The sequence below is a fragment of the Megascapheus bottae genome, chromosome 15 (assembly GCF_031878675.1).
Source record: "Megascapheus bottae isolate mThoBot1 chromosome 15, mThoBot2.hap1, whole genome shotgun sequence".
NCBI classification, from domain to species: Eukaryota; Metazoa; Chordata; class Mammalia; order Rodentia; family Geomyidae; genus Megascapheus; species Megascapheus bottae.
In genome coordinates, this window is record NC_143523.1 from 54980573 (window position 1) to 54997247 (window position 16675).

Here is a 16675-nt window from a genome sequence, read left to right on the forward strand (position 1 = left end):
AACTTACTGGAGAGATCTTTTGGACTAGTTCTGTGGCTAAAAGAAACAAAGAAAGGTTTATGCAAGGACCTAACTAAAAACCACAGCCCAAGTTACTGTATTTATAGTATCAAGTATGCATTTAGGAATATTTTTTTTAAAAAATTGACAAAAATGGGTTACATGTTTGTGTGCAAGTCCGAAGTAGAAATCTGCTCAAGTGACACTGTGCTGGCCATTAAATCTGGCCATGCTGAGTTCCTGGGACTTCTTGCTCCAAAACAGCTTAACAGATTATGTTAAAGACAACATGTGTATTGAAAGTAGCAATTTTATTTGAGTTAAAATTATTTACAAAAACCCAAAGACATACTTCATGAAACTGGTACAAACTATTTTTTCCTGCCGTTGGCTTTTGCTCCAAAGATCACAGCTGAGAAATACTGTATAAAATAAAAATAGGATTGGATTCAGAAAAGTACTCTACCATCCTAATTTCCAATTGGTAGTTATTTACAGAAATATTTACAATGGAAAAAAAGGTTACTTTAAAACTTTAGTTAATTTCCAAGTCAGCCTCAAGTACCCTAAAATCAGAGTTCACTGAGGGTTAAAACACACAATGCACTGCAGCTGGGGAGGTGGCATTTCCTCACCCCTCCCACCAAAATCTGCATCTCTTATCAGTGCTTGACAACTATTATTATTTAAAAAGCAAAACAAAAGCCTGTTAAACACTGAGGTAAATCAATTCTCAAATGATTACCAGTGCAACAGAAAAATGTAGTTCGCCCTGACTGATCTCATTCCTTACCTCCTGACATACGTCAGTTTTACCAAAAATTGGTTTGTTTCTCTAAATCCCATGATTAATAAATACAAATATATTTTAACATAATTAAACAAAATATACCTAAACTAATTTAACTTTATGGATATCATTTATCAACATGCTTTTAAAACACTTTGCCAAATTAGTTTTCTACTCAGGGCAAATAAAATCTCAGTCTTTCCCACATTACACTGGCATATTGTGTTCTTAAAAGGTAATGGGTAGGGATTTTGGGTGGGTAGAAGGAAGAAAACAATTTGCCTGCAATCAGTTACTTCCGTATAGATTTCCCAACAATCTGCATTATCAAAAATAGGAAGACAATAAAAGGCAGCCACTGCATTAAAAAACATTACAGCTGGCACTGATACAAGAGCCCCAGTTTGTCGCTTTATACAAGGAAATAACAAAGTCTAAATGGGTAAAATAGACTTTAGCTATTTAACCCAATACACACCAAACTCATAATTTTATGGCTTCAAGTTTTACAAATCCAATGAAGAAACATGATGTACTTTACCAGAAAGGTAATTAAAAAAAGATTTACATGAAACAAATCTCCAGAAGGCCTGTCTTCAGGCCCAACAGACAAAAGTGACAAAGGATTTAAAAAAAAAAAAAAAAAAAAAAAAAAAGGCAGAGCCAGTGGTCTGAACAACACAATAAAAAGCTGCGATGTGGAGAGAAATTAAATCTATAAAATGTGTTCTGTGTGTTCCACAGCTGTTTTCCCAAACAATTGTTCTATGAACAAAGAATCTCAATGAAAAACGGGTCTTTTCTACACCAGCAATTTTAAGGCTTTGCGCTTATGCAATTGATCCTGTCACTCTATAGAAGAATAAACATGCTATCTGGAAACATGAATTCCACATTGGTGTTTTAGCTTCCTTATATTTATTGTACTGAACATCAGAAAATATATCTAGAGGTCCTCCTTCAAAACTTAACAAGGTTTCAAGAGCCTCCCTAGCTATTAAGTGTAAACTACCCTGGGTTTTGTCTGGTATGCTGAATCCTTTAACAGGGCACATCATCTTTATAATATAATATTCCTTCACATTGCTATTTTGTTTTCTTGCATCTAATAGCTATGACACATTATGGCATGATATTGAATACGGTCATGATCTCAAAAGTGAAAAATAGTTCAACATCCAAACCTAATCAAGAATAAAAAAATATACTATCAATCCCTTGTGTCTTTGGATTCCATCTAATTTTAAATATAGACAGTAGTTCAGGGAACAACAACAACAAAAAAATCACAAAATTATTAAAAGCTTTATTTACGATTGTAATCATTCAAAAAAAAAAAACAAAAAAAAACAAAAAAAAACGGAAAAAACAAAAAGCAAAAGCAAATGAGCCCGAAAAAGGAACTAAGCTGTTGTCTAGAATGTCCTTAGAACATTCGATACCTCAGTAGCTAAGCTGCCTTTGCACCTGGCTGGCATGACAACAGTGGCTCAACATACACAGCAGTTGCACAAACAGCAGCACACATACCCCTGGCATACCCCTGTGAGACCTGCCTGAGTGAAGCAAGAAGGAAGGGCATAAACTCTGCCAAGGAAGGGTATTTAAATACTGCATGAGACTGTTAACAGCCTGAACCTTTTCCCTCATTTTTGATAGCTGCAGATTGATGTAGTAACTGTCATTTAGCAAATGCAGAATGCATGAAGAAATCAGGTGGTCTTAAAAATCTAAACACGAATGATACTGATGAATGTTCTTGGTATATCTTCAAGGACTTCTTTCATAATTTCTTTTTGTCTAAGGCTAACTCCAGCATTACCGAGCACCTGAAGCAAAGGTAAAGCAGCTAGCAATGTTCCAAATATTCAATCACTCTAGAGATAGATTTCTGGCCCGTCGTTCCAACAGCACACTGAAAAGGGAAGGAACTAATGGTTAATATATAATGAAAGTTTTCAAGAATTGAGTAGTTTACCTTCTAAACAAGTGATTAAACTGAACACTACAAATCAAAGTCCACTGAGATTAAAGTGTGTGAGTGTGTGAGTGTGTGTGTGTGTGTTATGTGTTCTCTTCTGGGGCTTGAACTCAGGGTCCGGGCTTTTTAACTCAAAACTAATGTTTTACTACTTTAGCAACAGCTCTACTTTCAGTTTTTTTGGAGGTAAGTCAAACTTTTCTGCTTGGGCCAGCATCAAATCTCAATCATGAGATCCTAGCCTCCCCCTAAGATTTACTTTTTATTTATTTTTTGCCAGTGGTGGAGACTGTGAGCACTGGTGAGCACTGTCCTTGGGTTTTCTCAAGGGTAGAACTCTATCACTTGAGTCACAGCACCATTTCCAGATTCTTTTTTTTTTTCCCCTATGTATGTGGTACCAAGGAATCGAAGCTAAGACAAGCACTCTTACCACTAGGCCCAATTCCTGGCCCCTAAGATGTACTTTTATAATACAGTATTTTGGCATAATTATCATTGTGAAGTAATACAACACAGTTACTAAATTTAAAGAAAATCCCTGCACATCTTTATTCTCAGCACTTGGGAGGAGGCAGGAGAATTACAAAATTTATACTGCATACTGAGACTCCATTTCCAAAAAAGAAAGTAGAAAGGGAAGTAGAAGTATTGGGGTTTGAACTCAGGGCCCTCAAGCCCTTTTTTGCTTTAGTTCTATTTTCTTAGGCAGAATTCTCATGATTTAAGTATATCTGTAAGGGCATTTCCAGAAAGGATTAATGTAAAGAAGAGCCAACGTGGTTGTTGGGAGTTTGGCCCAGTGGTAGAGTGCTTGCCTAGCAAGCATGAAGACCCACGTTCGATTCCTCGGTAGCTCATATATAGAAAAAGCTGGAAATGATGCTATGGCTCAAAGTGGTAGAACTCTAACCTTGAGAAAACCCAAGGATAGTGCTCAGGTCTTGAGTTCAAGCCCCCGGACTGCTCCCACCCACAAAAAAATATCCGGGCACAGTGGCTCACACTTGTAATCCTAGCTACTCAGGAGGCTGAGATCTGTCTGAGGATAGTGGTTCAAAGCCAGCCAGGGCACTAAAGAACGTGAGACTCTTATCTCCAATTAAATGGGAAGTGGGGCTGTAGCTCCAGAGGTAGAATGGTGGCCTTGAGCTGAAGAACTCAGGGACATTGCCCCCGCCCAGAGTTCAAGCCCCATGAATGACAAAAGCCAGTAACACTAGCTACTCAGGAGGCTAAGACCCAGGGATTGTGATTTCAAACCAGCCAGGGGAGAAAATTCTGCCATACTACCTCTAGTCCAGCATGGATTAGAAGTGGTTCAGGAGGTAGAGTACCAGCCATGAGCAAGAGAGCCAGGGAGCTCAAGGACCTGAATTCAAATGCTGGTAGAAGCGCACACGCTCATAACTAGCGAATACGTGTATTCCCTTTCTCTCCTTTCTGGCCACTTTGATATGAGCTGCTCATCTCCATCCTTTGAAATTATGAGTCCAATACATTTTTCTTCTCTGAAATTGTTCAGATTTTTTTTGTTCATAGCAACAAGAAGACTAACAGTATTTTTTAATTCTACTGTCAATGGATTAACTTAAATTCAAAACCACATATATGATAATAAAAGCTACTTACAGTGAGATTCATGAAGCTTAGGAATTTTTTGAGCATTTCTGTCATTATTGAGAAGTCTCCTTCTGGCAGGTATTCCCGCACAGTGGTTACATTGATCTGAGGAAACAGACCACAAAGATACCATCAGACAGTTGGCAGAATGAATCATTCAGGGTTGTCCTGGCACACATCAGTGCTACTTTTGGCTTTTTCTGTGTATGTGGTACTGAGGAATTGAACCTAGGGCTTCACACGTGCTAGGGGAACACTTTACCACTAGGCTATGCTCCCAGCCCACATTTTATTTATTTATTTATTATTTATTTATTTATATTTATTTGCCAGTCTTAGGCTTGAGCTCAGGGCCTGAGCACTGTCCTTGGACTTTCTCAAGGCCAGAGCTCTACCACTTGAGCCTCAGCACCACTTCCGGCTTTTTTCTATATATGTGGTACCGAGGAATCGAACCCGGGTCTTCATGCATGCTAGGCAAGCACTTTAACCACTAGGCCAAACTCCCGGCCCTGTCCTTGGACTTTCTTAAGGCTAGAACTCTACCACTTGAGCCTCAGCACCACTTCTGACTTATTTCCCCATTATGTGGTACCAAGGAATTGAACCTGGGTCTTCGTGCATGCTAGGCAAGTACTCTACCACTAGGGCAAACTCCCGGCCCCCTATTCCCACATGTTAAAGGAAACATTCAATGTCTCTCATCCCTTCATATGCTTTTCTTGCTTGAATGACAGTCCTGAGGCTTAAACTCAGGGCCTTGATACTTGGGATCTTTTGCTTAAGGCAAGAGTTCTACCAGTTGAGCTATAGCTCTATTCCCAGGCCTTTTGGTGGTTAACTGGGGGCTCGCATTGAACTGTGATCCTTAGACCCCAGACTCCTTATGTAACTAGGATGACAGGTGTGAGCAATGGATGCCTGGCATTCATGTTTTTAATGCTCATACCTGTATTTCTCATTGTAGCCAATTGTCTACCAGCCCTAACCTTCTACATCTGTGCTAATTACCTACAGATTTATATTCCTCATAGAAAAATTATGGGAAGGCATTTGGTAAAGGGTGGAAAGGGCACAGAATCTTAAAGGACTTCGACGACAGTAACAACCCAAGTCCCTGGAAGAGTCACTGAGGTACTGAAAGTACTTCAATTAGACTATGTCAATTTTATACTATACCTTTCCTTTACTTCAAATAAAGGTATCTGAATATTCTTTTTCCAAAAAAGAAGTTTTCAATCAGACCTAATGAATTCTTACTTCGGACTGTATCTTGAAAGGTTCAGCAAACAGAAAGTCTTTAACAATATGTCATGTTAGTTCTTTATCTTATATATACATCAAGGTATATAAAAAATACTCTACTTACTGGACTTTCCTGACAGAGACACCCAAGAAGTAAGGCCGTGTAGGAGGCCACAATGCAATCTTCCATGTGTTTCCCAGCATGCTGAAGGGCTAATATGTTAAAATAATAAAGAGTTATATATATAATAGTGTATCAAATGATACAAGCCTATAACTAACACTTTTTTTTAAAGAGAACAGTTAACAGAGTAGTTAAACAGCTAAGCGTCAGTGACTCATGCTTGTAATCCTAGCTGCTCAGGAGGCTGAGGTCTGAGGATTATCGTTTGAAGCCAGCCCAGGCTGAAAAAGTCCATGAAACTCTTAATCACAGAAAAACCCAGAGATATGGCTTAAGTGGTAGAGCACCAGCCTTAAGCAAAAAGTTCATGGACAGTACTCAAGCCCAGAATACAAGCCACAGTTCTGGGGGTGGGGGAGGAGGGAGGGAGGGGAGATTCCTGGATTACTAAGGACTAATGAATGATGCTAGCCAATTAGATATACGCACTTCTCAAATATTATGGTAATGTCCCTTAGTGTAAGGAATGGCACAATTAAATGAATGACAGGAGAGTAAAACAGACACTGTCAGGAGGCACTATCAGTGGGAGGGAGTGACTAAAGTGAATAAAAAATATCACAAATATCACAATGAAACACTCATTTGTACAACTAGTGTATGCTAACCAAAAATCATAAAAAAGAAATCTCAACTCTCACAACATGAGACTAACAATATATTTAATCTGGGGGAAAGTGGAACTAAGAGATGGATGGGATGAGGCTCACAATCAGTCACTGCCAGGGAATGTATCTTAACTAAGTGCACCTAGACATTAAGCACATTCGATAAACTCAGAGACAAACAGCTACAGAATTTGTATGAGAAGTAAAATCAAATGTTCCAATTCCTGAGAACAGCAGATACTCAATGAATGTTTGGCTACTTAACATATCTCAATGTGTGTGTGTGTGTGTGTGTGTGTGTGTGTGTGTGTGTGTGTGTGTGTGTGTGTGTGTGTGTGTGTGTGTGTGTGTGTGTGTGTGTGTGTGTGTGTGTGTGTGTGTGTGTGTGTGTGTGTGTGTGTGTGTGTGTGTGTGTGTGTGTATGCATGTGTATGCTGGTCTTGGGGCTTGAACTCAGCCTGTGTGTGTGTGTGTGTGTGTGTGTGTGTGTGTGCGCGCGCGCGCATGCATGTGTATGCTGGTCTTGGGGCTTGAACTCAGCCTGGGTCCTCAAGGCTGGAGCTCTACCATTTAAACCACAGCTCCACTCCCAGCTTTTTGAGTATTTAATTGGAGATAGTCTCATTAACTTTCTTTCCAAGGCTGGATTCTAACAGCCATTCTCATATCTCAGCCTCCTGAGTAGCTGAGATTACAGGTGTGAGCCACAGGTGCATGGTCTCAACAGTATTTCTCACTATATTTGCCTGAAGGACCCTGTGAGAACTACTGTTACAACTTATGACAAGTAATCTCAGCTTATAGTGAGGTGGTAAAATAATGTCAAAATTAAAACAAACAAAAATAACAACAACAACAAAAAAACTAGGGCTGTGAATGAGGTGGTAGAGTCCCTGCCTACCCAGCATGAAGCACTGAGTTCAAGCTTCCCACCCCTACCAAAACCAAAGGAACAAAAAAAAACCTTCAAACAATTGGGGGTAGGGAGCAGTTTTCCCACCCTTTCTTGAGACAATCTCACTGTATATATGCTCAGTAGCATCTTCCTGCCTCAGTCTCCGAGGGGCTGCAATTGTGGTAACCCATAACTGGCTCACTCTTATTTTGCCAATAAGCAAAGGAGGGAAAATCTCAGGATGGAACAGAGACTTAAAATACACTGCCCTCTTATTGCTAGGAAGAAATGCTCTAAAATACAAAATCATCAAAGCTTATCTGGACTGAACTAGTGAGGCCTTAAATGTACAGACTATAGCAACATATGAATTAAGACATATTTTAAAGAAGAAAATAATAGCCTAGCTACTCAGGAGGCTGAGATCTGGCAGACTTGGCAATACAAAACCGGGCAATACAAAGCCAAGAGACTCATCTCCAATTAGTCACTAGAAAAATGGGAAGTGGGGCTATGGCTCAAGGGGTAGGGTGGTAGCCTTGAGCTGAAGAGCTCAGGGATTGTACCCAGGCTAGAATTCAAGCCCCATGACCACCCCCCCCCCCAACAAAAAAAGAAGAAAATAGTATTCCCAAATGACTAGCACACTTCAAGTAAGACACACCTTTATTGAGGTCCAGTTCTTCATCCTCATCCTCTTTCTTCTGCTTCTCCTCTGTCCCATCAGTCTTCTCCGTTGACACCCACTGTATTTCTCCACTGGTCTCTTGCCACTCTCCACTCTTATCATGCTGAGTGGTGGGAGCATCTTTGATCAACTCATCTGTTTTACTCTCTGCCAACTGGGCTGCTTGCTCTCGCTCAAGGAATAACTGGCAAAAATTATTTTGGAATGTCATCAGAAAGACAGCATCTACTAATGTGCAGATTAGCCAATATTTTGCATTAAATAAAGAAAAGGGGGCCGGGTTGGAGTTCAGTGCAGAAGTTCTTACCTATCAAGTGCAACATCTTAGGAGCCACCCACAGTATAAAAAAGACAACAACACACACACCACTCACCTTTTTTGGGGGGTGGGGAGGCTAATCCTTGGGCTTTCTCAAGGCTAGAGCTCTACCACTTGAGCCTCAGCACCACTTCTTGGCTTTTTTCTATGTATGCGGTAAAGAGGAATTGAACCTGGGTCTTTGTGCATGCTAGGCAAACACTCTACCACTAAGGCCAAACTCCTGGCCCACACTCATCCTTTTAACTGTATGTGCGTGTAAGTGAAAACTTTGCTCTCTATATCCTACTGAAAGCCAAAATGAAAGTATAAATGCTATGGGAGGCATCCAGCAATCTACTAATGGTATAGATTTTGTGTACATGAATGAAAGGCTCAACAGTGGCCCTTAGTTTAGACATAAACTAAAAGTTGAAGTAACAAGCCACACTTTAAAACAGCATTTAAAACACTGGTATACTAGATGAATTAACTGAGAAGGACAATTAATAAAACTACATAGAATTAGGTGACATGAAATACAACCCCCCATTGATTTTTTTTTTATTATAATAGAAGGGTTACAGTTATATTTGCCAGATAGAAGAAGATGTGTGTAACCCAGGGCTTTGTGCATGCTAGGCGAGCACTGTACCAGTAGACCATGATCCTGGCACCTCATACTATTTTTATTAGTATCAATTAGTTGTAGAAAGTTTCATTTTAACATGTTCATCCATAAACACAATGCACCTTGATTGGTAAGGGGAAGGTATGGTTCCCCATGTACTTTTTATTCCCTATAGTCAAAAGAAAAAACAAACAAGCCGAGCACTGGTGGCTCATGTCTGTAATTCTAGCCACTCAGGAGGCTGAGATCTGTAATTCTAGCCACTCAGGAGGCTGAGATCTAAGGATTGCGGTTCAAAGCCAGCCAGGCACAGAAGTTCATGAGACTCCTATCTCCAATTAACTGCCAGAAAAACAGAAGTGGCGCTGTGGCCACAAGGCACTAGGCCTTGTGGTGAAGAGTTCCAGGACAATGCCCAGGCCCAGAGTTCAAGTCCCATGACTGGGGGGAGGAGAGGAGAGGAGAGGAAGCTGTTATTTATTTTCCTTACACTGCTAGTGCTGCACACAGAAAGTATCTTAATAAGCCTGGTGCTAGTAGCTACTGCTTGTACTCCTAGCTACTGAGGAGACTGAGATCTGTGGATCAATGTTCAAAGGCCAGCCTGGGCAGACAAATACAAGAGATTCTTCTTTCCCATTAACCAGCAAAAAGTTGAAAAGTGAAAGTTTGAAAAGGGGAGGTTTATGTGACAGAGCACCAGCTGTGACCAAACTAGCTAAGCAAAAGGTTAAGATGCTGAGTTCAAGGCTCAGTGTGTACACGTACGTACACACACGTACACACACACACACACACACACACACACACACACACACACACACACACACACAGAATTGCAAGCCCTTTTTTGACACTTGAATCGAAGGCAGAATGAGAGCAATAGCAGCACTCAACATCCAAAAGTAACTACCTATAAACAAAAGCTCATAGATTGATTACCTGAAGGCAGAAAGCATATCTTAACATGCAGCACAAAAGCAGAATATTAAGCTAACCCTAACTTCAAACCCCAATACTTAAAAAAAAAAGTCAATCTCAAAACTATAGAAAACACATTACTTATAGCTAGAAGACATAAAGGGTGGTGGGGGGAGGTGGTAGGAAGCCCACTAATCTAGGTATGGGATAAAAATTACTCTTAGGTATAAATCATATACTTACATAAATGAGTTCAAGTTAATGATGAAACAGAAGAAAGTATGAAAACTAGTTAACACTTAAATGCTACTACTGTCTTAACTTTGGTATTATATTAGTTATATAAGATGATACCATCAAAGGAAACTGGGTAAAGACAGATAACACTCTTTATACTGTACTATTTTTCATAACTTACTATGACCCTATAAGCATTTTAAAATATAAAGTCTTTAAGAACAAAAATACATGTGTCAATAGGGCCTGTCCCCCCAAAATGTACCAAATGTTCTAAAGGTTTTTCTTTTAAGCAATTGATGATTTGGGCCCTGGTGGCTCATACCTGTAATCCTAGCTATTCAGAAGGCTGAGGTCTAAGAATTATAGTTCAAAGCCAGTCCCATTAAGAAAGGCCATGTAGGGCGGGGAGTTTGGCCTAGTGGTAGAGTGCTTGCCTAGCATGCATAAAGACCCGGGGTCGATTCCTCTGTACCACATACATAGAAAAAAGGCCAGAAGTGGTGCTGAGGCTCAAGTGGTAGAGCGATAGCCTTGAGAAAGTCCAACGACAGTGCTCAGGCCCTGAGCTCAAGCCAACGACTGGCGAAAAACAACAACAAATTAAAAAAAAAAAAAAAAAAAAAGGCCATGAGACTCTTCATCTCCAATTAACCACCTAAACACCGCAGGTGGAGCTGTGGCTCTAAGTGGTAGAATGCTACCCATGAACAAAAAAAGCTTAGCAATATTACCTAGGCTCTGAGTTCAAGCCCCAGGACTGACAAAATACATAAATAAAACAGATAAATCTTCCATAAATACCCAGAGACCAAAAACATATCTAAAATAGTCAGTAATTACTATTAGTTATTGATAAATGAGTTTCTCATAGGTTTTCAGAATTGTTTTAAATAAATTTACAGACTTAAACTTTAAGGGTTATTTAAGACAGAACTCTGAAGCCTAGGATGATTTATCTGCAGTCATCCTGAATGACACATTAAAGAGCAGGGTGCAGAGCTAATGGAAAATAAGACCTTACAAACTATTTCCACCCACTATTCTCATATTCTACTACTATACCCCTTTCCAGACTGTTTAAGGAATAGGTATGAAGGGCTTCTAGTTTTCTATAATCCATAAACCCTAATGAAGCCTGAACACAAATGACACTCATAAGTAAATGCTAGAAAATATGACACGGATAGACTGGAGTTGGGGCTGTATTACTAATTTGTGATCAATAATCAACTTTTGATTCAGAAAGCCTTGTTTCTGCTTTTAGTAATAATGACCAAGTAATTATATGTTGACAATCGACAGCAGGAAAAGGAGTACAATCTGAACCGGTGTGTCGCTTATTGCTCTGTTTTAATAATAATAATAATAATAATAATAATAATAATAATAATAATAATAAATTGGTTAAGACTGGCTTAAAATGAAACAAAGCTTCATAGTAGAAAATTATGAAAAACATATGTGCAAATTTAATAATGAAGTCTCCCCATGGATAACTAATGCTTTTAAAGCAAACCAAAAACCACTTCAGAGGAAAGATAACTAGCCAACCAAAACAAGAAAACACACAAAAAACCCCATGTACCTAAAAAAAGAAATTGGACAGATCAACATTGGCAAATCTCAGCTTGGTTTTAGACAATTTTTTTTTTACCTGCACTAATGCCTGAACAGCATGAACTTGTCCAGCTATCCTTAAACCATCATGTCCTTCTCCACTACAGAAGGAAGAATCAAAAGAACAGGAGGTTTCCATGTTGACGAGACAGTGTCGATTCCGAGCGCTGTATTCCACCAGATTTATCAGGAGGCCCAAACCCTAAGTGTTTAAGAAAATGCATGTCATCACAGATGAGAACTTGCAAGCAAATAAATACCGCAGACAAAACCTCAATGTTTTTCCACCTAATAAAATGGTTAAACAGCTAGTATGTAAGATACTGTTCTTGCCAAAGAATCATTCTCAAACACTACTTTCCATTCACAGTTTTTATTATTTATTTATTTTTGTGGGTCATGGGGCGTCAACTCTGGGCCTGAGCATGCTATCCCGGAGCTCTCTAGCTCAAGGTTACTGCCCAACCCCTTGAGCCACAACCCTACTTCCCATTTTCTAGTGATTGACTGGAGATAAGAGCCTCAAGTTCTTTAGTGCCTTGGCTGGCTTTGAACTGCCATCCTCTGATCTCAGCTTCTCAAGTAGCTAGGATTACATGCATGAGCCATCATGCCTGGCACAGATTTTATTTTTTACAAATAATCTTTTATAATATATGAAAAATATTTATAAAACCTGTAACCCTGGGCCAGGACTTTGGCTTAGTTGTAGAATGCTTGCCTAGCATGCACAAAGACCAGGGTTCAATTCCTTGGTACCACATACATAGAAAGAAGCTGGAAGTGGTACTGAAGCTCAAGTGGTAGAGCTCTAGCCTTGAGAAAGTTCAAGGACAGTGTTCAGGCCCTGAGCTCAAGCCCAGGACTTTTGGTACATCACCTATACAATAACAATAAAAAAAAAAGAAAGAAATGAAAAACATGACAAACGTTTAATAAGGAATGTTTCAAAATAACACAACAGAATATTACTATACAGTATATATCAATGTATAATTTTATTGTTATTACTAAGGTATGGTACAGAGGGATTGTTTGCTAAGTCAGGTAATGAGCACATTTCTTTCTGGACAATGTCACCCCTTCCTTCTCTTTCCCTCAGTTTCCCCCTTCTGTTTCTGCCCATACACTGCATAGTTCATTTTCCACAGTGTCTACTAAGTACCAAGCCTGCATTTGTTCATCCTTCCTCCCTCCATTTCTGTGCCCCCATGTCGCCACAAAAAGACAGAAAAAAAGAACATACAACAAAAAGCAAAAATGCCACCCAAAGCAAAACAAACCATATTTCCATTCTCTGGAATTAGTTTTGAGAAATGGTGGGGGGTTTTTTTGTTTTTTTTTTTTTTTGCCAGTTCTGGGGCTAGTGCTATCACTTGAGTCACAGCACGACTTCTGGCTTTTTCTATGTATGTGGTACTAAGAAATGGAACCTGGGGTCTTTGTGCCTGCTAGGCAAGCACTCTATCACTAGGCAAAACTTCCAGCCCAACAAATGGCGTTTTAAATGTTCGGAGGTATTATGCCTTTTAGTTCCTCTCCTAAGAGGAGAGTCCCTCTCTCCTTTTGGCTCAGTTTGTGTGTGAATTTCTAGAGTCCTGCATATTTGATCATGCCTTGGTGTATGTTACATCGTGTCCAAATGAGGGTTTGTCTCTCAGAGCTTGGATTACCTCACTTAACATGGTTTACTCCAGGTTAAATGATTTATTATTATTTTTTATTGTCATGAATAGAGAAGTTACAGTTACATTCACCAGATTTTTTTGGGGGGGGGGGAAAGGGGGGGAACATGCAGTTGTGAGACTTGAATTCTGGGATCTAGTCCCTGACACTGAGCTCTTCAGCTCAAAGCTACCACTTTGCTCCTTGAGCCAAAGTGCCACTTCTGGTTTTTCTGGTGAATAATCAAAGGTAAGAGTCTCATGGATTTTAGTGCCCAGGCGGGCTGGCTTTGAACTTTGATCCTCAGATCTCAGCCTCCTGAGTAGCTAGGATTACAGGCATGAGCCACTGTGACCAGCTAAACTGATTCTTAAAGGCAAGCTTATAATGAAATTTTCCTCTACATGTACAGACACTGGTTTCTTAGAGAATCACTTCAACTCACCAGCACTCGGATGTCGAATCTCTGCTCCTGAGGTAAGTACTTTGGAACCTGAAGCACACAGTTCATTGCTGTGCCTATGAGACCATCCTGTTCTCCTGTTTTGGTGCTGCCCCATTCTGAAATAGAATATAAGCAGGGAACATATGACCAATTCTTTCTGTTGACATTACAAACTCAACTTATTAAAGTGAATATTAACTTAGAATTGGATAACTATTCCTTTAGTTGAATACATTTCCAGAACATTCTATTAGACTAGTCATAAAAGTAATGACTCTGAAAAGTATCTATATACACAAATGAGTGAATTTTATAAAAGAAAATTGCAAAGTAACTACAACAAATAAAGAAGAATGGGACTACCTGGTTACCGTGGGCAATATACAAATGCCAATGGGAAAACATTCTTACCATTGTCATTAGTTAAATTGAGCAATACCCCAATGATGGCTCTCATGCAGTCCTCCACGGCTTTGCCTACATGGTTAGTTACATTCTGGTGAGGCAGAGGCTTACTGTCAGCTATGCATATGCTGTTCTCAGCACGGTTATATTGCTGAATCAATTCTTCACAATGCTGTAATGCTCTTAAAAGAAAATGCATTAAGGTTAAAAACAAGTTAATAAAACACATTCCTATTTATTGTAGCCTTAAAACTATCAGATTATCTGGGAGTTATAAATACTTCAGTAACCTAATCATGTACCAGGAGTGCCTGATATCGCAAGGTGCTGAATTTCATTTTGTTTTTAGAAAACTTGAAAAACGTTAAAGTTTATTCCTTCTAAGGAAAGTTCACATTAAATACTCACACAAAACCAGGCAATGGTGGCTCATGCCTATAATCCTAGTTACTCAGTCAGGAAGCTGAGACCTGAGGATCAGTTAAAAGCCAGCAGGGAAGACGGAAAGAGTCTTATTCCCAATAAACTACAAAAATAGCTGGAAGTGGAACTGTGGCTCAAGTGGTAGAGCTCCAGCTTGAGCAAAAAGAAGTTTAATCTCTAGGACAGGCACACACACAGGAAAAGACTCCTTGCAAGGAAGGTTAGTTAACACTAAGTTAACAACCTGCAATGCGTGAAAAAAAGGAAGCTAAAAATACAAAATCAGGACAAAAGAAGAGATGAAGTGTTGTGATGTTTGGATTTGCTTCAATAGTTGAGATTAGCTAAATGGTTGAGAAAAACTAAATTTGCTTCAAAATAACATAGGAAGTAAGGAAGGATAGTTTTAAGACAGTAACAAGACTTGCCTGGATTAGCAATTACTCAAGCTAAGTAATATGTTTATCACGTATTTTGAAATAAGAGATTAAAATACAGTCAGATCGAAGGGAGGCCTTCCTTTGACAGGGACACTGGAAAATAAAGGGATCACAGTATCCCTTAGAGACTTGGTGTTTTAAGATTTTTTTTTTTTCAAGCAGAGATCTAAAGAAAGTTAACTCTCAGTGGTATTCAGCCGGTCAGGCTAAGGGCCAGAGAACTAGGGCAGAGTTATCAAAAACTAGGACAGATATTAAGATGCTGAATAAAGACAGAACCAGAACTGGAGCCATACACACAGACAGTATTAGCCTAATTGTGATAGAAGCTGGGTAGGTAGAGTAGGGAATTCGGAAAACTACACACAGATCTGGAAAATGAGGTTTTTGAGGCCAGAAGAAAATTGCTACACAAATCCACTTAGAACAAAAAAGACTAATGCTTAGTGGTCATTATGTGCCATGTACTATTCTTTCTACTAGATCTTACATATTTTAACCAATTCAACTCATTTGTATTTTACGAAGACATTTTAAAAATCATTAAAAACTGTCTTTATACACATTGTTTATATAGAAGTTATATACAAAATATATTTTAATAAATGTATTATATAATAGAAGTTGTATCAGTTAATTTTTTTTTTTTTTGCCAGTCCTGGGCTTGAGCTCAGGGCCTGAGCACTGTCCTTGGACTTTCTCAAGGCTAGAGCTCTACCACTTGAGCCTCAGCACCACTTCCAGCTTTTTCTATGTATGTGGTACCAAGGAATCGAACCCGGGTCTTCGTGCATGCTAGGCAAGCACTTTAACCACTAGGCCAAACTCCCGGCCCCTGTATCAGTTAATTTTATTATAATAATCACTCTACAGGGAGATACAATTACTATCTTCCTTGTAAAAGACTTGCAGTTTATGAAGCTAGAATCCATATCAAGGCATTCTGGATCCAAGAACCTACTCTTTTATCTCTATAAGGTACTGTGACTTATAAAATACAACAAACATAGCACTTTACTGAGGAAAGCATTGTAGCTTTATTTCTATTTCCTTTAAAATCAATCCAAGTGTTTTAAGTAAATAATGGGAAATTTTACAGAAACTTACTTAGCTGATGAAATAATGAGCTGTGAATCTTTATATGCTATCAAGTAGCTTTGATTCTCTGGATTATGCACTGTTACCTAAAAAGGGAAGAATAAGAAGTGATTGTGGCAATCCATACTTTCATATACTCAACACCGACCTCTACTTGGTGCCATAAAGAATACAAGGATGAGGCACAAATAGCCTATATTCCAGATTTTTTTTTTTTTTGGTGGGTCATGTGGCTTGATCTTGGCCTGGGCGCTGTCCCTGAGTATTTCAGCTTAAGGCTACAGCCCTATCACAGGGCCTGGGCCTTGCCCCTGAGCTCTTGCTCTACCCTTGAGCCAAGCCCCACTTCCTGTTTTCTAGAGGTTAATTAGACAGTCTCAGGTTCTCAGATGCCTGGGCTTGCTTTGAGCTGTGACCCTCAGATCTCAGCCCCAAGAGTAGTTAGGATTACAGGCAATAACCACTATGCCCAGTTAGA

General features: G+C 39.3%; 1 protein-coding gene across 4 annotated transcripts in view; it reads right to left on the reverse strand.

The window, feature by feature from the left end:
- Nucleotides 1-292: 292 nt before the first annotated feature.
- The window catches only part of Wapl (WAPL cohesin release factor), a 70653-nt gene continuing 54270 nt past the window's right edge, over nt 293-16675 (reverse strand). For 2 of the 4 annotated variants that reach the window (XM_090346713.1, XM_090346715.1), the window contains exons 12-19: nt 16207-16283; nt 14243-14418; nt 13832-13947; nt 11759-11923; nt 7991-8198; nt 5764-5852; nt 4404-4499; nt 293-2705 (exon numbers count right to left, since the gene is read on the reverse strand). In XM_090346713.1, the coding sequence (XP_090202839.1) occupies nt 2640-2705; nt 4404-4499; nt 5764-5852; nt 7991-8198; nt 11759-11923; nt 13832-13947; nt 14243-14418; nt 16207-16283 (993 nt within the window). In that variant the 3' untranslated portion in view covers nt 293-2639. The remainder of the gene's footprint in view (nt 2706-4403; nt 4500-5763; nt 5853-7990; nt 8199-11758; nt 11924-13831; nt 13948-14242; nt 14419-16206; nt 16284-16675) is intronic. The other 2 variants (XM_090346714.1, XM_090346712.1) reach the window with 2 other exon arrangements.